The following is a 22,352-nucleotide window of genomic DNA, read 5'->3' on the forward strand; positions in this document are numbered from 1 at the left end:
AGGAATAGCCTTACCAGAGATTGCACTGGACGTAGAAATTTACCCCGTTTGCTTTAACATTAGCGAGACCAACGTGTGCTTGGCACTGGAAGTATTCTACGAGGCGATCGTCCCCATCCTTGATACAGTCCAAGGAGTGACCCACCAGATTGAAAGTTATGAAGAGACGTCGGTAGTGGACTCTGCCAGTCTAACCGGTGGTCTACAAGGAGAGGGCGATTTGGAGTCTGCATTGCCTTATGGAAGTGCAAAGTGGGGGCAACTAACACTCCACTTCATGCTTGAGGAGTTCAAGATCGCACTTATTTCTTATTCTGAGGCGCCTCACCAATTCGAGACGTGGATGAAAAGTGCAATTGACATTCCAGATGAACTTTCTTCTCGCGAAAGCAGTGGCGGAGCCTCATCCACTGCACAGGGACGATCATATCCTCAACATTTTATGGGGCGCCGAGGAAGTTTCCCTAGCGAGATTCCTTGCTGTGTAATCGGCGAAATAGTTATGGTTGCGCTGGAAGCAGATCTTGCTATTGGATTAAAGGATTCTGATTTCGCGGACGGCGAAGTTACTTTCCAATGTGATTTTTCCTTGCGAGAGGCCGTGATCCGTGACAAAATCGCTGATCCTACGGTACGATAAGCTGCTGTTGAGCTGTGTAGATACTTTTGGTTATGACGATGATACTTCTGTTTTGGTGTCTTGCAGGAATTTTTGACTCAGCTGTTTGGACCGGTCCCAGGACCTGTTTTGGAGCGCATGGAATCTCGAACTTCTGTTTCGTCCGACAGCTCGTCATTTTCGTTCTTATCTCGAGACGACATCCAGCCACCGTTGCTTCGACCGTCACTATCACGGTCGTCAAGGCTAGACATGTCTTCGCAACTGAGTGGACGGCTGACAAGCAAACAAACTGGAGATGGATCTACTGTTACTATAAACTCGCTTGATTTGTCTGTGTCTTCTGCTAGGTTTATTCTACTACCACGGACTCTGCTTCGGTTGGAGCACTTTGTGTTGGATGTGTTCTTGGCGGCAAGCAAGAAAAGAAGTGAATTGGAAATCCAACGTGATGAGGCACTTGCGAACAATCCTCCTGGCGTCGACAGCTCTGCATATGTTGATGTGGGGGTTGATCCCAATGACAGCCGGGGTGAACGCCATGAAACGCGCTTTACTGTCCCCCCCCTTCGTCAACGAAGTGACAGCATATCTGAGTCGTTGAAGGATGACCTCAATGCGGTTCGATCAGCATTTATGTCTCCGTTGCAGCGCATGCTGAGTTCGGCCAGTGCGAAAGAAGGACGAGCCCCTGGGAGTTTTACTTCTCGTGCGATTGCAGAAGAAACTGGAAGCGGAGCGTCGGTGAACTCTAAAACTAAGGATTCTATATCGGGTAATCAAGATGTTGCGGACAGGAAGCGGGTTGTGATCCCTCAGTGGAAAGTCGATGCGCGCTTCGTGAACTTGCAGATGTGGGTTGTATCAACGGACCGGAAAGCGGATGTGGCAGGGTGCGTGTTGTCGAGTCAATTGATTGCGAACTTCGATAGCGCACTTGGCGGGGCAGAAGCTTCTGCTTCTCTCGACGAAAGTGAGCTTGTATCAGCGTCAGTCATGCTAAGCAAAGTGGAGGTATTAGTTGGCTCTCCAAAGGTCAGTGATAACGAAGATGGAACACTTGAACCACAACCAAAGCCCACACATCATACGGGAACGCTTGTAGAAAGCTTTGAAGTGGATGCGCAAGTCGTACTGCGCCAATGCTTTCGACCCGTGCTTGAGGAAACTATCGACCCAGAAAGCAGCGAGGAAAAGAGTGACCAAAACAGCGACTCGAATAGCGGTGGTGCTGAAAGCGGGGTTGAGACTAGTGATGAAGACGTAAAAGCAACTCCGTGGATCAACACCCCTACTGGGGACAAGGGTGATAGCCCAGGAATGGATTTGCCAGAGCTATTTGTTCGAGACGTTCCGCTGGAGTGGCAGGAATGGATTCTTAGTGAGCCCACTGTGCGTGTTAACCAGATCATCTCGCATATCGCTTACCGAGATTTGCCACTGCTGCTAAAAATATTTGCAGGTTTATCCAGCATGCTTAGCGCCGAAAAGAAAATTCGAGATGCATTCATTGCACGGATGAAAGCAGCAGCAGATGATCTCGATTGGTCCGATTTACCGGATGCGCCAGGGGATTATTCTGAGTACGCTCACTACTTTGGGGTAGATGACAACCAAGTATCGAAGCAAGGGACACTTGCTCCCCAGCATGATGTACTTATACGCGCGTCGCTAGTTGTGAGCGGGGCTCAGTTCCGATTGATCAATAATATCGTGGATCAGTCGTCGCCAGTAGTAGAGTTCGACACAAAGGCCATCGAAATTTTGTTGCGATCCGAGTCAAAATCGATGATAGATATCATCGCAAGTTGCAGAGCTGAAGCCAAGTATCAAAATCTGCGTCTTGTGACAATGGAACCCCTTATAGAACCGTGGAGTGTCAAGATGACACTTTCTCAGCAGCACTCACGCCAACGTGGTTTGGATGATAGAGGGCATCTAGCTGTATCACCTTGGAAGTTAAACATCTCGTCAGACGTCTTTTTACAACTCAATTTGACAGATGCGTTGATTGCGAACCTAGTGGCTGCAGATCGAGCGTGGCGATGGGTAGTGAATGCTGGCGGCGATTCACGCGAAATGACAGAATACTCTACGTATTGGATCCGAAACAACACTGGAATGCCTCTACGGTACTGGGGAGCTTCTTACAATGAACACTCTCTCGCGCCCGGCCAAGAAGAACCACTTCGCTTCAACAAAGAGTCAGAAAGCAACAAGGGAGACACCAGCGAGAAACGTCGAAAGAGGGGCCGGCACAATGCGTTTGTGCACGACCGCCAGCTCTTCATTGCTGTTGAAGAAGAATACCCGAGTGACGGTCTCTCTAACATCCCAAGAAAGTGGCAAAGCGAAGCACCCATTCCAGTCGACCAAGTTGATTCGCGTATGTATGCCCTCGTGGACTTTGAAGCAGACGTTACCGCCACTCGAATGCGGAAATGCGAGTGTGTGATTGATGTGCTCGTGGAACGCGGTTGCAAGTACTTTGTGGTGCGATCGACATTGATTCTGGAGAATCAAACCTCGTCAGATCTTGAAGTTGAATTTGTGCCTCCTCAACGACGTTCGATGTCACGCTCTTTGAGATCGGGAAATACACCACAAGGGCATATCATCCCAATTTGGAAGAAGATTGTCAAAGCTTCCTCTGTTGTTCCTGTACCGGTGCATATCGTTTCCTCCGGCGAAGGCTACGTGATGGTGCGTCCTCCTGAAATCAATGGCGCCGATGACGCAGATACTAACGGCATTTTGCCCAAAGCCTATGCCAAAGAGCGCGTACACCTTCCACTTTTCGACCGAGGAAGCTCTTCTGCTAACGAAAACGTTACGCACATGGAGACAGATGAGTTCGGTCAAGCCCAATGTACAATCAAATTCCGACGACTGTATAGTGATCGGCCCGTCCGTCCATTCATGATGAACATTTGCCTGTCAAACGCGAGTAGTGCTCTGTACCACCGCACACTGTCCTTCCACCCGCTACTGATCGTGCACAATCTAACTGCTGGGCCTCTAGATTTCTGCTTGGCAACGCCAAGTGACTGGTCGCCAGCGGTGGAAGCTGTGACGTTGACAAACTCGAGCATGAATGCAGGGTGGGAAACTCGCGAGCAGCGCCTGCGTGAGCGAGGAACAATCAATGTGGCCGATTCGCTTATTTGGCATTTGTCAAGTGAGGAGACACCTCTCGAATTAAGTGTTCGCATGAAAGGCTTTGACTGGAGTGAACCGCTCGAGCTCGAGGAAGATCTTGGCGATCTTGTGCGAATCAAGATGAAAGATTTGGTCAGCGACGCGTACCTTTATATTACTGCGGAAATTCGGATGAGTAAAGGTCATTGTCGCGAGTTGTTTCTCTACGTGCCGTACTGGATTGTAAATCTGACGGGACTCAAGTTGGAGTATGAATACGAAGAAGAGCGAATGGGGGGCGAACATAAGACCACGTACGTATTCAGGCACACCCAGAACATGGATACCGGTTTCGTGATTGATATCTAACATTCTTGTTTTACTGCTGCTTACGCCAACAGATTGCTGGCAGGACAAAAACGCCTGGACCGTGATGAACTCCTTCTAAAGGAAAACCAAAGAGCCAAGACGGGTCGTCGAGAACGCAATCCTCATCTACTCCACCCTGTTCCAGTTGAAGATGAAGAGTTTGCGGATGAAGTGGAGGGTATCGTACAGCAAAACAACACTGCTGCTCATAGAACCTCTCCCGATCGGCGCGAGAGTGAGCGCAAACGACGCCACCCTCGACTTCTTCCGAGCGTGCCACCTGTGAAGGGTCTGCTAGACTTGCTCCCGAAAACGATTGAGTATGATCCGCGTAGCCTTGGCCAGCTGGAAGTTCTTCAGGCTTGTCATTCAGACTATCGAACAGATCGTGGGTGTGTACGTCTGCGAGTAAGTAATGAAAGGGATCTAGCAACCCTGGAAGCGCGAAAGGAGAGTGGACAGCGCAAGTGGTCTGATCCCTTTGTATTGGATCAAGCGGGTACTATTGGTGAGATCGAAGCTGACGACTTTGGGGCAAACCGAAAATTTAGCATCGGTTACTCAATCATTCCAGCAAAGGGACAATATTCACGCACAAAAGTGATCATGCTGACGCCGCGGTTTATGCTCATCAACACAATGAGTAGTGCCATTGAGGTGTGCCATTCATCGTCGAAGATGGTGACTCCATCAGTTATCGATATAGCTAACGCGAGTGGTTCGATGCCCAATTCGCGAGTGATGTCACCTGTAAATCCTGTGGTCCAATTGGACGCTGGCGCATTTGCCGATTTTCATTGGACACTTCGTTTCGCGAAGACACGCACGATCCGGTGCCGTTTTACCGAGTATGGGTGGTCTTGGAGCGGTGCCGTTCCTTTGGTCGAGTCTGGCGAGTATGCTGTTCGCATGCGCCACGAATCGACGCGGGAAAGCAAGCTCGTACGTGTGACGCTTAAGCTAGACTCATCTTGTGTATGCGTGTATTTCCGCGAAGAGCGTACAACTGCGCCTCCATACCGAGTTGAGAACTACTCGCTGGAAACGCTACGAACGCACCAACACCGCGTGCGTCGCAGTGAAATTCTACTGCCACATCACAGTCTGGACTATGCGTGGGACGAGCCTACAGAAGAGCGATTGCTAGTGGTGGACATGCTCCCGTCAGCCGCTGGTGACAACAGTCGGCCTCTGCGCATCGGCAGTTTTGATTTGGATAAAATTCAACGGTATCCTGATGCACTTGGTGGCACATTGGGCATTGAAATCTCAACTGACGGACCGACACGCGTGTTAAGATTCACTGACACACGGTTGCGCGGAGAGAAGAATGCATCGGCAAATGTACAAGTATCTAATGATCAATCAGCGAAGTCTGAAGTGAGCCAGGGTGGTGCCTTGCAGCTTCTGCAGCGCTTTGTGACTGCACCTACAGTGCATGCGGCGCTGCATCTCCAGGGTGTGGGCATTTCAATCGTCGATAACGCACCCAAGGAGCTGGTGTACGTGTCGATCTCTGGAATTGCGCTAGAAATTCTTATCAGTGATGATGGTCGCAGCAACAGTGGTGCATCAATTGCTGAAAATGCGGTATCGTTGTCGCGCCTTGAACGCGAGACGCGTCCTCGGATTATTGCTTGCTGTCTCGAAGTAAATGACGTGCAAGTTGACAACCAGTTGCAGGTGACACCATACCCTGTGCTACTCCGCTTTTCAAATCCAAATGGCAGATCACGAATTGTGAACGGGCAAACTGTGAGTATTCCAGTGCTACAACTTGGACTTGTGAAGCATGATGAGTACGCCGGCATCGAGTTCATTCGGCATTTCAGCGTCAGTGTTTTGCCAGTGCACATTCGAGTTGATGGTGCGCTGCTCTATCAGCTACTCCCACTTTTGGTACACGCCAAAATCTATGGCAGCAGTGGCATTAATGGGGCGGCAATCAAAAAGCGAGCAGTTGTGATCGTAAACGGTGACAGTAGCAGCAATGAGGCAACTCGAGCTGCACACAGCCATTTGCTGCTGGCGGACTTCAACGCCAGTCTGGAGGTTTCAGTGAAGGTGCTGGAGGCGGCTCAAAAAGACAATACCACGTCGGCTGGACCTACTTCTGATCCCACCACTCCGACGATGAAAATTATCGCTCGAAGGAACAGTAATCAGCAGCAACTGATAAGCCCACGTCAGAAGCAGCATACCGCTCTGGCTACAGAGATTCAGCGCTACTCGGCAGCCAAATACGGAAGTATTAGCGCCATTGCTGCAAAGGACGAGCAGAAAAAACTTTACTTTGAAGAGTTTTACATCGACCCCATCCGCGCCACCGTCAGCTTTTCGTTTGGTGATAGTGCGGGCGCTATTGTGGACGGACACCTGTCTTCATTATCGCATGCGGCGGCACTAACGGATCCGACTTCGTCGCGAGAGTCACCCGTTATCACGGTCGGCCCTCTACGACTGATCTTGAATGCTATCGGTACCAGTCTGACCAAGATTGCAAATGCTCCGTTCCAACTGAAGGCACTACACATTCACAACTCGTTCGTGCAGCCTGATGTTTTGGCTACACGACTGGCATCACATTACCAGAGCGAGGCGCTACGTCAGGCTTATGTTATCCTGGGAAGTGTCGACGTGCTTGGCAACCCAATGATTGCATGGAAGAATCTGCGCAGTGGCTTCCAAGACTTTATCGCAGAGCCAGCGCATGGGCTTTCGCAGCGAAGCCCCCAGGCTTTTGCCTTTGGTGTGGGTCGGGGTTCACTGTCACTTGTGCGTGCCTCCGTGTATACGTTCCTGGATTTCAACACCCGCATCCTTACGGCCTTCTCTCTTGGCCTTTCAGAGGCGTGTCTGAAGTTGGATGACTACACAGGCTACCCTGCGACGCGGCATATTTTCCAAGGCCTTGTGCAAGGTGTTTCGGGTGTCGTGGTGGCGCCAATTCACTCGTTTGAGGTCAACGGCGCACGCGGAGTGCTGCCAGGTATTGTAGCTGGTGCGTTTGGAGTTGTTCTGAAGCCGTTGCTGGGCTTTTCATTAGCTACAGCGACAACCGCCTCTACGCTTCGCGACGCAGTCGACCCTAATACCAAGGCACTGTTAGTACGTGTGCGACCACCACGGCACATTGATCTACGAACGAAGAGGCTCAAGGTCTATTCGTACGTGGAGTCTTTGGGCGAAGAAATCGTAGGCAAAATCCGTGGTGGTCGCTACCGTGTTGATGGGTATGTAGGTCACGTCGACCTGAAAACGACCCACCAATGCTTTCTGGTCACACGCAAGCGAATTTTATTCTTGAATGTAAAGGGAAAAGCGTCAGCACAAACAACCAAGTACGACGTGGAGTGGGAACTGTTGGCCGAGGAAGTCGTTATGGTGGATTGCTCGAGGACACCCAAAGAACAGATCATCACCATTTACTACATGGAAGACGAGTTCCGCGCAGCGAATGGCGCTGGGCACAGTATCAGTGGTGCGAACGGATCCAACGCCGTGACCACGAGCCGCCGACGGACTCCAGGTATTCCGCGGGGCATGTTTCTACAGAAGCACGAGGTTGCATTGCCAGATTCAAAGGTACTGTTTGTTCGAGCTATGCTGCAGCAACAGGAGCGCTCGCTGCTTACAAAAATGAACAGCTACACAAAGGGCGGTACGCCGCACCACGTGAGCCCCATGTCGTCGCTCGCTAGGACGGACTCGATGGAGTTGAGTACTGCGTGGCAGCCGCAGCATCCGCACATGCCGCTAGAATATCCGATTTTCCGGCTGCCACTGACACTGCATCAAACTCGCAGTTTTGCCAACCTCGCACAGACGACGCCATCGCACCATCATTACAACCAGCAGCGCCGCACTCCAACAGACAGCTAGGGATTATCGTGCGTGTGAGTTAATCATGATTATCTAAGCTACTTCTTGAACATCAGCCGATTCTTCACCTTCGTGCTTACGCTGGGCATACCACATTCCAGCGTAAATACTGTCGGGCTGCGCCAGTAGCTCGTCGTGAGTGCCGCGCTCGGCAATCACGCCGTGTTGCATCACGATAATCTGGTGAGCATTGCGAATCTGCATGAATAATACACAAGGGAAGTGAGTACGTTATATGCAAGGCAGCAAATGTGGGAGCGTACGGTGGACAAGCGGTGCGCGATCACAAGCATGGTGCGGTTAGCTTTAAGGCGGTTCAGTGCAGCTTGAATCTCTTGCTCCGTCACCGTGTCCAGTGCGGAAGTAGCCTCGTCCAAAATGACAAAAGGCGGGTCCTTCAGCAACGTGCGCGCAATGGCAACACGCTGCTTCTCGCCGCCAGAAAGTTTAAGCCCACGCTCGCCAACCTTGGTGTTCCACTGATCCGGGAGCTTCATAATAAAGTCGTAGATGCGAGCAGCCTTGGCCGCGTCGACGACCTGGTCGAAGGTAGCGTTCAAGTTCCCGTACTTGATGTTGCGGAGAATGGTGTCGTTGAAAAGTACGGTATCTTGAGGAACAATGCCAATGGCTTGGCGTAGTGACTGCTGCGTCACCGTGGCAATGTTGTGGTGGTTCACGAGAATCTTGCCAGCGTTGCACTCGTAGAAGCGGAAAAGAAGGCGTGAAATGGTGGTTTTACCAGCACCAGTCTCACCTACGAGCGCAGTAGTTGTGCCTCGCGGAATGGTAAAGTTCAAGTCCTTGACGCCTGTCGTGGCCGGCTGAGACGGGTAGTGGAAAGACACATGCCGGAAAACCACGTCAATTCCATTCTCAGTATCGTATTTGCACACGCCCAGCTCGACAGCATCGGGAACGTCCAGAATATCAGGCTCCACTGAGAGCAGCTCGCTTAGCTTCTTCATGTCGACCACTGAGTTGATAACCATGTTGTAGATTCCACCCAAGAAAAACAGCGGTGCGAAAAGATTCGTGAGGTACACTGAGATGGCAATGAAAGCACCAATGTCAATTCTGCGCCCACTATCTTCGTTGACAACGTGCGGGGCCGCCAGCGCAAGTGCAGCCAAGACAGTAGCCTGAATGATCACAGCCTGGGCGCCGTTAAGCACGCCAAGCGAGGCCTGCACCGACACTGAATAGCGTTGATATTTCTCGATCACCTTGGAGTATTCATCAACCTCATGATGCTCGTTGCCGAAATATTTGATTGTCTCGTAGTTTAGGAGTGCATCTGTTGCCTTGTCATGGTACTCATTATCGTGGCGCATCGACGCTTCGCGGTACTTCTTGCGCCACAGCGTGATTTTGATGGTCAAATAGGCGTACACCACGAGACTTGAGAATGCCACAAAACTCAGTCCCGCCAACTCAAAGTGCATCGCAAAAATCACGATCACCACCACGGACTCGGCTAAGGTCGGAATCAGATACAAGAACACGTACGACACAACGCTGTTCGCCGATTCCACACCACGATCCATTGAGCGCAGCACATCACCAAGCTTCTTCTGCACATGCCAGTCGTACGACAGCGAGTGAACATGCTCATACGTAAGCGTGGCTAGCTCAATATACGCCGTCTGCTTCACCTTAAGGTAAATCAACGACTGCAATTCCTTGAACAGCTTCGACACCAACGTAAGACCGCTAAAGACGGCGATATCCCGAATAGCGCCACCAACATCCTTCGCCACAAGTGCGTTTGTAGCAGACGCCATAAACAGGGGCGCGGCCAAGTTAGCCAGTTTACTCAAGATCAGCACCAGGTAAGTGCTACCAGCACGCAGCTTGTTGGCGAGCCCGTGCGGCCAGAAGTAGGGTTTCAATATGTACACGAGCTTGACGAACGAAATCCCACGAGGCTTGGGAGCTTCCGTCGGGTTATCCGCAGCCACTTGCGGCAGCGCCTCACTCTCCGCGGGTGGCGGAGTCCTGATCGAGTCCAGCAAGAAGCCCAGGTTCACGACCTCGAGCACCGTGAAAATCAGCGGCAAAGAATTGGCCACATTAGCGTCCACAAGGGCCTGTTTCTCCTCGTCAAGACGCGAAATGGCGTCCAACTTGAAAGCGTCCACCGCCAACACACCCAAGAACCCAAGACAGAAAAGGTTCACTACCCACGTGACGACGCGGGCGTCCGGCCAGCGCGTAGCCAGAAGGAAAAGCACGCTTTTGACGGCTGTGACCCACACGGGAAGCCCCCAGAAGCGCCACTGGGTCTGGTGCACGTCCAGTAGCCAGCCCAGCTGGGTGAAGGCAGCACCGCCAAGGCTGAAGCTGCACACAAGCAGGAGGCTAGCTAGGTCCCAGGCTAGCAGGAGCAGTAAGCTGAACTGCATGCACAGCATTTGGCGCTGGGTCGACCTGCGTCTCCTCTTGGGGGACAGAGGGTCCACGCCGGACGCTTCGTCATCCACATCGTCGTCCCGCCAGCGCGAGTAGGTCTTCTGCTTCTCTTTGGCATCCAGATGCTCCGTCACTTTACTCAGTAGGGGGGTGGCCTCTTGGGCCGATTTCTGCGTCATCGTGGAGACTAGAGCTCAGCGTGGCAAGTTCGAAACTGAAGCGCCGGCAGTTGCATGGCTCGCCTTTGCCAAGATCTGATTGGTCCAGAGAAACGGCATGATGACGTACTCAGGGAATGATGGTCACTCGGAACGGCAACATGAACAGGCAGCCTCCACTTGCTTTGCTTCACTTCAAAACTAATAAGGACTGCGAATGTTGGCAATTCTTGATGCTCACTTCCTCTAATCACAGCCGATGGCAGCGACGCTACTGTAACAATACGTAGATCCATGGCGACTTCCAGACCGCCGCTACACGGTCAAATCTTCGATTCCGGACGAGCTGCAGCGCTCGATCCGCGTGATGTCCCAGTCTCGGTCGTCAGTTGGGGAAAACGAATTGCTTACTGCAATCACTTCGGTTGAAAAGATGCTGGACGTGGTCGGTGACATGGCGGGGGAGCTGTCCGACAGCGGGGCGTCGCGACTCGCAGCCACCTCGAGGTTGTGCTGCGGGTGCGTGCTCACGAGCTTCTCCATGGCCTGCCGCATGAGTCGGACAGCAGCTTCTTTTGCAGAGTCGATGGACCCTCGCTCTCGCAAGATTCGAAGCACGTTTTCATGACTTTGAATAGAAATCAGCAGTGCTTCCGAAAAGGACGCCATGTCGATGTCACCCAAGTCCAAATCCTCGACTGGTGTCGCCACGAAGTTGGCAAGATACACGTCGTGCAAGACGAGGACGTCAGTGAGTTCAGGGTACTGATACCGGAACGAGTCAGCTGCGACAAAGTGCTCAGGATCCCAGCGTGGCCAAGTCTTTGCTGAAGCTGCAGTTTTCACTTTCCCAAGTTCGGTTGTGATACATTTCTGCAGACGCTGCCGCATACTAACTGTCCAGATTAGCGTCGCTGTGCTGATATCTTCGGCGGTTTGCAGCTCGAGAATGAACTGATCAGGAGATGCACGCAGCACCTACAAAATGTAGTACGTGGTCAGAGCCTATCTGCATCAGACCAAGCCTATGTATCAACTTACCCTAACGAAGCTTGGCGTTAGCAGCTGATGAAGCACTTGAGTCGGTAATGTGGGCGTGGAGACATTCTTCGGTCCCATGCACGCCCGCAACACCAACGCAGCGCTTCGAATTGCGCCGAAAAATCGCGATGGAATCCTTTGAGGCTCCTCAATTGAGTTCCCGACGGCTTTTAAGGCTGAATGTTCGCTCGTTTGATCTCCTTCCGCATTTTCTTGTTGACTATCTTCAGCATCCGATGTATCCGATTCACTCCGGTCGCTCGTTACCTGAGGGTCCGTTGCCGCAGATTTATCAAGCTCCTCTGCTGGACAGAATACAACAGTATCTAATAGCGATAGTAAACCACCAGTATTGACTACAAGTGCACGTAGTTCTTCGTAGTGGCATAGTCCCCCAAGGCAACTCAAGCATACACTTGCTGCGTCAATATCCGCGTACTGCGTAATGATCTGGCGTGATGCCAATTCGATCAATGCAGTTACCACCTTCGGATTTTTAGTAATCGCGCGAATTCCTGCGGAGTTTTGGTTCGCCAGGATGGATAGCACGTCTGTTGAGCGATATAAAAGTATGCGCGCCATGTTCTGGGTAGTTGAATTGCTCCGCCGCCGAGGACCGAATACTTCCACCGTTTGCAATATCTGTTGATACACTGGACTACGCATACGCTCCAGAGAGTCAGCCAGCGCACTCAGGCCTTTATCCTCGAGGAAAGATCGGCACGCAGCTGTGTTGGCGTTACGATCGTCGGGAATTGAGAGAATAGCCACAAAAAGATCCAACGACAAAATACCCCGCACTTGGTCGACCTCGCTAAGCATGGAGCGACGCAGAGGAGCCAACAGAGACTCATAGAAATCTGCCTTGATTTTGACCTCAGCACAATGAGACGGAACAAGTCGTGCTAGGGCCTTGAGAATCAGGACTTGGACCTCCCACGGTTCGGCAGCACATGATCCACCACTGCCGATCGAAGATTTACCCAGAGAAAGCTGCTGCAGAGGGGAGGCTGGTAAAGAGCCAGCACTTCCGGTTCCGGCGTATGCAGACTTTCTGCGGCCAAGCAGCACCAATTTCTCGAACAGCGCATTGATTAACTCGCTGTACATTTCTGGTGTCCACTCGTTCAAAAACTCTCCATCGCCCTCAACATACGACCGCAAAAATATGTTGCCTATGAACAGATCATCATCCTCGTAGTGGTGGTCAGCATCATCATTGACAAGTGTACTCCACGCTGTGGACGAATCCTTTTCACTGGAACCTAAGTATTTGTGCTTCAAGTATCGATACAGACGCACACGCTGCTTCCGACCCCAGTTCACATCCGCTGCACGTTTCTCAGGTGCATTGAAGGTTTCCGCAAACACTTCAGCATTTACAGAATTAAGCAGTCGCTCCATGCCACAGCCACCGTAACCTAGTGCTTCATTGAGCAGATCGTTAAACTCGCAGGATGAGAGTGTCGACGGAGAGCTCTTTGACCCATCCGTAGTGCGTGAGGTTGGAGGCTGCGCGCATGACTCCTTAAGAAACTCAGCAGCGGCCACGCACATCCCCATCCCCTTTGGATCACAGCTTGCTAGCAGCACGTATACCACCGTGAGAGATCTCCAGTTGCAGTCCGATGTTGAGCTTGTGTGCGATGCCACTGACGAAGATGAAGCAGATGACAATTGGTTATATACAGCGCCAGATCCGCCAGGAACCCTAGAGTCGTTGTTGTTGTCTTGAAGTGCTAGTTGCTTCAATACAAATAGGAGTCGAGTGATCGTCACATGGTCTAGTGTCTCCACTGCTAGAAGGCGGCACAAGAACATGCGCTTAGGGCGGACCAGCCGTAGAACGAACTTGGCACGGCGGACAATCGCAAGCAAAAGAGAAATTCCGGCTCGTATCAATGCGTCGCGCTCGTTGATCACAGAAACGGCCTCATCTTCAGGTTCGGCTAACCGTATGCCAGACACATGGTCTGTTTCGTCGTCAGATTCAAGAGGCATGGAAACACTCGCCAGAAACACTGGATCTGCGAGCACACCCACGATTGTACGCGTCACAGTCAAACAAAGCTGATTAAAACTTTCCGAAGGTGCATTGCGAGTCGTAATGATCGCAGTATTGAGTAGAAGAAAACATTCGCGCACGAAAGCAGAGGAATGGTTCATGTGGTCGCTCAGCAATGACAGCACATATTGCATTGGAAGTTGGCCATGAAACAGCATAGCATAGCGTCTAATAACCAAACGCAGACATCGCACGCACAAAAGTGCCCATTTCTCATCGTGCTCCATTGCAAGCTGATCTGAGAGGTGCCACGCCAGTACTATGGGCTCAGCAATCTCGTAAGTTGTTGTCAGGTCCGCTATTCGTGGAATCAAATACTCAACAAAGTAGTCATTTACTACAAGCTCGGCTTGTATCGACGGGTACTCCACGTAAAACATTTCATGATCCCAGCGTGGAATTTGCTCCCCAGACTGTGACGTCTCATCTTCTGCCATAAAGCGCCGTCGTCGCTCAAGAGTCTCAATTTCTGTTCGCAAAGCCTCATGTAGCTCTGCAAGCATAGGAGCTCGCCATACGAGTTCTGGGCTCTCATGCGTTCGTCGGACAGCCTCAATAATTTCTCGCCAGTGCTCTCCTTTTTCGCGCGCGTCACCAAGCCACCTTTCAAAGGCGCCTCCACCAAAATTTATGGCGTTATATGCGAGTGCTACCACTCGATTACGTTTGGTTTCGACGTTTCCGTTAGTCGAATAAGCATTCGAGGTTGCTATCGATGTGCGCCTGGGTTGCTCCAAATCAAACGAAAAATGTGGCAACGTCCTTGCACTTCGTGCTCCTGCTACTACTGTCTTGGCTTTCACTGTGGGAGAAGGCGATGCCGCGGTGTGGCGTGATATAAGGTCAACGCGAATCTTCGCTGGAATAAATAAATCCACGGGAAAGATACGGTACATCGCCTTCTTGGAGCGCGTGTTGCCGGCGCAGAACACTTCAACAAGGTCCGCGCACATTTCCCGCATTTCAATAGCACTTTCACGGCTTTCTTCCACCTTCGTTCCATTCTCTATCGTTTTCAAATGCGTGTCCTGCTGCACCGCAGGCTCCAGAGCATACAAAAGAGCTCCGTACTCTCTTGCCGATTCTTGCAGTTCATGCACCTGGTTTAGATCCACAATGCAAAAGAGTTCCTTCACTAGCCCAATAGCGAGTTGCGCGACTTCATGCTCACTGTCTCGACAATGACACAAATCCAGCAGCGACACGCGCGCATTCATCAACGCGTCCACAGCTTGTGAGACCGTCATCATATCCGTCGTCGTTCGACGGGTCACGAGCGTCAAGTGGAAAATCTGGAGCACGCCTTCCAACACGGCCGCCGCGCTCCGTTTCTGCTCCTCCTTCACCACGGCAGCACCGTACTGCACCAACAGCGAACGCAGCACTTCAAACCCTCCTGCATCGCCAAAGTTGCGTCGATTGGCTGCCTCGCTCCGCTCCGCCGCTTTGTCGCCGGACTCGAAGCCCGGACAGGGCGACAGGATGAGCTCCAGCGTCTCCAGCACCGACAGCACGAGGTTGGGCGACGGGCGGTAGAGACACGTGAGAAAAGGTTTGAGCGAACACTTGGCGCAGAGCTTGTAGAGCTCCCGCCAGCGGATGATGCGGCGGAAGCTCGTGAGCAGCAGCTCCGTCATGTCCCGCGCATTGCTGAGCCGGCTCTGTTCCGTCTGGTCCTGCAGCAGCGCGTGCACCACATCGAAGACTTTCCGCTCCTTGACGTCGACGCCCACGACGCCGCTTATGAGCTGCGCGTCGGGCACTTGGAGCTGCTCAAAAACAAAATGTGTGACATGCGCGAAAAAGGTCATTTTTGGGGCCAATATTGGGGACCAAATAGTTTGGGAATGCTCTTGCGCACCTCGAGTGGGAACAAGGCGCAGAAGGTGCGCAGGACTTCTTCGAGCTCGGTAGCTGTGACGTTAGGCCGCCGCAGCGACAGCACGTCGCGCAGCGCGCTCTTCTGCTGTACGGAGCCGGCCTGCCCCATGGTCCTGTGTCAGGTATCCGAATGAAAAGCGCGTTTGGGTAAATTGCCAGTGAGCGTTACACAGCGACGTTGCAGCAAATTTCGCGGGATATGTATTGATACCGGTTTTATATCAGAGAATGTAAGGATGCAGCCTTCTATTGAGAGTGAGAAACCAAAAGATAGAGGTAATTTTACTCGAACTACCTGATTTCGTGATTTCAAGGCGAAAAATGGGTGCTTACTGGGATTCCTGCTGCACCACGTCGCTTTGGTGCACCAAGTCGGATTCCGAGCTCGCAGAAGCCGAGTCCTCGACGGTCTTGGTGGACTTCGTTGCCTTGGTACCCTTCGAGGTCGTAGCGACCGGTGACTTGGTCGATTCCTCCTCAGAAGAACTCGAAGCAAACTCAGTCGTCTGCGTACTTCCCTTCGTTGCCTTAGTGACCTTGGTAGCAGGAGCTTCCGACGAGTCCGAGGCAGACTCGGATTGCGAGCCCAAACTAGACTCAAACGATGAGCCCAAGAGAGCCTCGGACGACGATCCCGTCGTGGACTCCGACGACGTCTTCTTAGAGGCCTTGGTCGTCTTGGTCGTCTTGGTAGTAGGGGCCTTCGTCTCTTCCTCTGCAGATCCCGAGGCGGAATTAAACAACCACTCAAGCATGGCGTCAAGCGACGAGCTCGACAAACCGTCGAATAAATCGACTATGGACGAAGAACCCGAGGCCGACTCGGACGGTCCCTCCTCCTTCGGGGCTTTAGTCGCCTTGACAGGGTTCATCGTGGCATCCGAGTTCGATCCATCCGAAGACGATACATCCTCCATGGATGAGTCGGATGAGGAGGTAACGTTGAACTTGCTGCCATCGCCGCCACCCAAAATGTCCTCAATGTAATCCATAACGTACGTCAGGCGAGTGTAGATACCAGCCTGCTCACCGCACTTGCTTCCCCAGCTCACGCAGCCGATGAGGATGTCGTCGTCGACGAGTAGCGGGCCACCAGAGTCACCATTGCACGTGTCCTTGCCATTGCCAGTTCCTGCGCACAGCATGCCTTCCGTGACACGACCGACGTATTTCTCAAACTTGCCGCATTGCGCATTCGAGATGACAGGAATGGTCAGCTGCTCCAGGATCGGGCTAGCCGCACCCGAGCTGTCCTCCGTCTTTCCCCAGCCGAGCACGGTGGCCATGGTGCCGACTTCGTTGTCAGACCCATCAACAGCACAAAGCTTCGCCGTTTTGCGCTTCACAGGCGTCTTCAACTTGAGCAAGCCTACGTCGTAGAGGTGTTCTTTCTTCTTGTACATGGGGTGGCGGAAGCCTTGAATCACAGGGAATTGTTTGGCGTCACCCGACCCGGAGCCGGTGCTGTCGTTCGTTCCGAAGGTGGCGACGATGTCCATTTCGTCAGTTTTGATGCAGTGGCCAGCCGTAAGAATGTACTGGGGTGCGATCAGAGCTCCAGCGCAGAATGTTTCGTCAAAGAACGGGTCGCGCAGACTGACGAGGAATGGGTACTTGTCGATGTTCGCCTCCGTTCCGCCGTAAATGCGGCTCTCTTCGTTAGTGGTCAAATCTGTGCTTTCCTCTTTTTGATCGTTCATTGCGTCAGAAAACGAGTAGCCGTGCGTTAACGTCGACAGGGTCGTCAACGTTGCGGCGAAGGCGCCAACCTGTACGATTTTCATTCTTCAGTAAGGTGTGGACTTACTCCTTCGAACAGCGCTAAGGTCGAGGGCGGATAAAGCCAAACTGGCCGTTGACGACCACATCCCGGTAGGCTATCCGCCAAGCCGGAAGGTGCTCGAATCAAGCTGTGGCGCTAGCTAATACGCGCGCAGTTATTCGTCGAGATCGTGGGTTGGGGGTAAAAAGTGTCCTTTACGCACCACCAATTCGATCAAAGCTCAAGCAAGTGAACAAGTGCTGGAAAACAGCAGGCTTCATCGCATCGTAGGAGTATGGTAAAGATGGGAAAAGCTGTGCACCAGGTGCAGTGCAGTGCAGTGACTGCACCTCATGTCCTGCTCGATGCCGGTTTCGACAATCGACATTTGACCGAATATTGTGAATTCCGGCCAATCTGGACGGTTCGCTGGTCAACCCATCGCATTTAATTTTCGACTCATTTGGGAATCAGCAAACTAACTGGTACTGATATGATTCGTTTAAGTACGAACACATTTACTAAGTACCTATAATAATTGGGCACTCGCTACGCAAACTACGGTACACCTGTTTGTAAAAGGTTACGAGCAACTTTTTTTTATTACACCCGAGCCCTAAACCTTACCCGGGGGCATATTCTGGCGCTGCCCAAAATCTTTTGGCTGATTTTCAGGTACCGGTAAGGTTCATCACCTGGCTTTAACCAAATAGTTGGTCTAAGGATAAAAGAGTTACAAAAGAGAGTTGGCCCCATATCATGGTACGTAGTACAGGTTGGCTGTGAACCAACAATTTGGACCTTTGCATTGCTTTTACTATAGTTGACTTAAAGTATTTGTATGGATCAAGCTTGGTTCACCTATAAATAGATTCAGATTTTAACCTTCCGTCTAAGTCGTAGTCGGTTCCTTTAGGCCGTCAACTAACGGAATGCCCGATTAAAGACCTGACCCGATTAGAGTCCTGTTGCTCTCTGGTCTAGTCACTAATAAAAAATAGAAGACCTCTTCTTAATAGTGTCCCCTAGTGCTGAGTGCAAAACTCCGAGCCATTCTTGTCATTTCTTCAAAATGGCTGGCTGCCGCGAATCCACCCCGAACTGGACGAAAACCGGAGGTCATCGAGTGGACATTAGTGGCGAGGAAGAGGAAGGCAACAGCCCAACAGCTAAACGACTCCTTGGACGAGATTGGTGTTCTGCACGATGATGAATAAACGCGCTTTCCGATTAGAGTCCGATTTTGTAAGATTCAACGCTTCTAATATTTAGAAGGCCGACGGCCGCATACGCACATGATGCGGATGCGAAGCAATTGTTGGAGTACTTCTCCGCACCTTCTGACAAGTCTCGTCAGAAGCTGGCCAAACACCTTCGTGCTCGTGTACACCGTTATCGTGTACACAATGGTCTGCTGCTTTACAGCGCAGTCGACGACAACGCAGATCGCATTGTCGTGCCGGATGATCATGAGTTGAAGATCAAGATCACGTACGAGTACCACGATGCCCCGACATCGGGACATCCTGGCCGTGAGAAGACATACTTGCTTCTCACGCGTGACTTCTATTGGAGTCACCAGTACAAATGGGTACGCAAGTACGTTCGTGCTTGCGAGGTATGCCAGCGCGTGAAGCCTGCCCAACTCGCAGGCTCCGCTTCAATCACTACCGACTCCGTCGGAGTGCTGGCAGTCCATTTCAATGGACTTTGTTTTTGGTCTTCCGCAAGACAACAAGCGGAGGACTGGTATAGTGGCGCTTCAGTAAGATGGTGCATCTTGCTGCAGGTGATAGTCAAACAGACGGCATGTCTGTTTGTTGACCTGGTGTTTAGACACCATGGTATGCCACTCGACATCGTGTCGGATCGGGATCCGCGCTTTACAGCGCGATTCTGGCAAGAAGTGTTTACACTTCTTGGGACGCAGTTGTCCATGTCGACTGCGGATCACCCGCAGACCGACGGACAAACAGAGCGTGTCAACCGCGTGTTGGTTGACACCATGAAGAGCTACGCGCACTCGTTCCATCAATAGAGCGACTGCTTACCGATGGCGGAGTTCGCCATCAACAACTCGGTGCATGTCTCGACAGGACACACACCGTTCTACGTGAATGCCATGAGGCACCCACGCGTACCGAGCGTACTCGGTGCGGTAGCTCCTTCCTTAAGTGGGGGAGGATATCCGGTTAATTCAAAACAACCGGATAAGCACGCTGATACAAGCAATGTATCAGCTGTGACGACTCGCGCACGTACTGCGCGCAGTCATGGCAACGACAACACAGTGTCTACGCCCGTCGTAGACACTTCAAACGACAACGAACACCACGCGCAGGCCGGGCCTGCTGCGAACAAGGAGCACGAAGTGAACCAGGGGTTCAGCTCGGATGCAATGGACTTTGTCCAGCGCCGACAAGCCGTAATTCGGTTTGTCCAGGATGCAATAGCAGCTTCTGTCGATCGACAGAAGCTGAATGCTGATAACACCGGCAGGGGAAATACAAATAAATTCAAAGTTGGTTCATTAGTTCTGTTAGCTACTCAGAACCTAGCTAAACATGCAGTTTCCGATTTCGGAGCAAGCAAGCTTGCTCCGCGCTTCATTGGGCCATTCTCCGTGTTGGCGAAGCATGGCAACGCGTACACACTGGACATACCGTCCAGCATGCGCTTGCACCCAACGTTTTACGTTGGGCGACTGAAGCCGTACGTGCAGCACGAGTCACCTACGTCTGGTGACTCGCCAAAGCGCTCTCGAGCGCGGCGACGCGCTTCAAGGCGCCAGAGAGCCTCGTCCCGACCTCGACCTTTACGTTCGAGGTCGTCTGCGCAACCTCCGCGAGCTGATCCTTCAACAAACTCATCTCCTGACGCAGAGCAGCGAACTGCGACGCTTGGAGACGCTCAACAGCCTCCAAGCGAGACTCAAGGTTTGGTTGACCAAACCCGGGGCGTCTTCCCGCCCCCACCCCACCCCCGTTGCGAGACGCACGCGGGGCAACTCGCTGGATCGTCCAGCGAATTGTTGGTCATCGGAACCAGACCCAAGGTCCGGTTCATTTTCGAATTCGTTGGAGAGGATTTCCTCCCCAACACGATACGTGGGAATCACGGAATGTCCTGATGGAGGACATTCCGGAAATGGTGACGGCGTACGAAGGCCGCCACCGCCACCTCCGCCGAAGGGCGTAAAACTTGGGCGAGCGCTGTAGTCGCCTACAGCACTCGAATAAGTGCTGCGAATATCCGCAGCACTAGAAGACGCCTGCGCCTGAAAACTAGCGCGCAGGGTCTTGAGGTCGTCAGGTACACACATGGACGTGTACCCGTTGATGTCCCGTTCGGTGATGCGTACTGCTCCGGGGTAGCAGTACTCACAAGCAGTGTCGTAAGGCACTGCGCAAGGAAGTCCGATACCGACTGCACCATGGTGCAGTCGTTCAAGTTTACCACGCTTCGAGAACTTCTCGTAGCGCTCCCGCGCCTGGCTAATCCGATCGCGATAGCCAGCGCGGTTCTTGTTGAAGTTTTCAACAAAGTCACTCCAACTCTGACAAAGTGTCTGCCACTCGGGCACTTTGCTTCTGCGAGAAGTCTTCTTGCTCGCAAACCATCGGAGCTCATGGAAGAGTCCGATGTAGTAATCGCGCCTTTGGTCCGTCATCGGATCAAAGTGCAATCGCTTCGCAACGTCATCGTCAACGATGGCGTTACACGAATACAGCGCGTACAGATTCGGTGGCACAGTCGCACCGAATCGGCTGCTGATCTCAAACTGAGACGGCATCCACGGCTCGCGCACTGAGCCAGTGCGCGAGGCCGCAACAACAGCGGATGGAGTGGAGTCATCTCCATCCCGCGGAGTCGTTAAGGCTCCAGCGGCAGCGAGCGGTGTTCCACTGCCGCTGCGCGAACGCTTCGAGCCCGAAGCGTTCGAGTCGTCCTCGCGTGGACGACGCAGACCCACATTGGGGTCAGTGTGGCCCGGAGACAAGGTATCCTTGTCTCCCTCGAGTTTCCCCTCCTCGACTTCACTTCCGTAGTCGAGGGGAACTCCCTCTCCACCAGGAGAGTAGATACCCACTCCGGTTTCGACAGCAATGATCTTGCCTGTCTTGTTTCGGATGGCATGTTTCTCATGCCATCTCGAGTGGTATCCAGCAACAGAGAGGCGACTCTCTGTTGCCGCGCTTGTCGACATCGCCGTCGAGGCGATGTCAGTAGCGGTCGTGGCTGAGGCAGCGGCCATCGTCGCCTTGGAGGCGACGACAGCACTTGCTGTTGCTGAAGCGGCCGGCATCTTAGACGAAGACGTCGTTGGCGTGCTCATTCCCAATGAGCACGTGTTCTCCCGAAGAAAATACGGATTGACGTGTCGAGACCGGCACGTCAAATCCTAACGGGGGGATGGTGTAGCGGGGCTACACATTCGGTTCACCTCCTACCTTAGTGCAACATGCACTAAGGGATACATTCAGGTGACCACTCCACAAGGTGGTCCACATTCATAGCCCAAAGCATATGACTGGTAGAAAGTAACATCTTTCTACCAATGAGAATGATTCAATAGCTAGGGGTTCGGCCAGCCATCCAATGGCAGAACCTCTCATTAGAAATATCAGTTTTAGGAGGAAACCCCATTTACAATCAATACGGTTCTCATTTAGCACCAAAGCTATCGTTCGGTCCCTTTGTCTTAGTTTAAGTATACTTGCGGATACAAGTATACCGAACTTAACTTAAATACTCCTACGCTTCCTCATACACGTGCGCACATGTGTAAGCTTAAATAGTGGGTCTAAGCAGACCCATTACACCAATAATCTGCGATCCATATTTGCCATCCGTGATCTCCGTTCATGCTGATGGTAGTAGGTCTAGTTATCTGATAACAGTCTCACAAATATAGCCCTCCACTAATCGTTCACTGCCACTTAAATCTCACACGACCCTTCCATTATTTGCTTATGGAATGATACCTTCCACTAGCAGCCGCGAGTGACGTTGGTAGTTCCTTCT

General features: G+C 52.1%; 4 protein-coding genes across 4 annotated transcripts; 1 reads left to right on the top strand and 3 right to left on the bottom strand.

Moving 5' to 3' along the window:
• Nucleotides 1-502: 502 nt before the first annotated feature.
• KRP23_2539 (putative vacuolar protein sorting-associated protein 13A) lies at nt 503-8,008 on the top strand (the record flags this gene model as incomplete). Its single annotated transcript, XM_067887288.1, has 4 exons — nt 503-631; nt 707-2,081; nt 3,036-4,071; nt 4,159-8,008. 4 exons carry the CDS (start codon nt 503-505, stop codon nt 8,006-8,008), a joined length of 6,390 nt encoding a protein of 2,129 aa, XP_067749889.1.
• Nucleotides 8,009-8,041: 33 nt separating this feature from the next.
• On the bottom strand, nt 8,042-10,599 carry KRP23_2540 (Heavy metal tolerance factor 1; the record flags this gene model as incomplete). The annotated part of the gene is made up of 3 exons (XM_067887289.1): nt 8,042-8,206; nt 8,272-8,312; nt 8,766-10,599. 3 exons carry the CDS (start codon nt 10,597-10,599, stop codon nt 8,042-8,044), a joined length of 2,040 nt encoding a protein of 679 aa, XP_067749890.1.
• A 294-nt stretch (nt 10,600-10,893) lies between these two features.
• Nucleotides 10,894-15,674, bottom strand: KRP23_2541 (uncharacterized protein; the record flags this gene model as incomplete). Its single annotated transcript, XM_067887291.1, has 3 exons — nt 10,894-11,556; nt 11,620-15,453; nt 15,546-15,674. 3 exons carry the CDS (start codon nt 15,672-15,674, stop codon nt 10,894-10,896), a joined length of 4,626 nt encoding a protein of 1,541 aa, XP_067749891.1.
• A 220-nt stretch (nt 15,675-15,894) lies between these two features.
• On the bottom strand, nt 15,895-16,482 carry KRP23_2542 (uncharacterized protein; the record flags this gene model as incomplete). The annotated part of the gene is made up of 1 exon (XM_067887292.1): nt 15,895-16,482. The coding sequence occupies one exon, from the start codon at nt 16,480-16,482 to the stop codon at nt 15,895-15,897; it is 588 nt and encodes a 195-aa protein (XP_067749892.1).
• Nucleotides 16,483-22,352: the final 5,870 nt, after the last annotated feature.

The sequence above is a fragment of the Phytophthora ramorum genome, assembly GCF_020800215.1.
Source record: "Phytophthora ramorum isolate Pr-102 chromosome Unknown Phyram_PR-102_s0002, whole genome shotgun sequence".
NCBI classification, from domain to species: Eukaryota; Oomycota; class Peronosporomycetes; order Peronosporales; family Peronosporaceae; genus Phytophthora; species Phytophthora ramorum.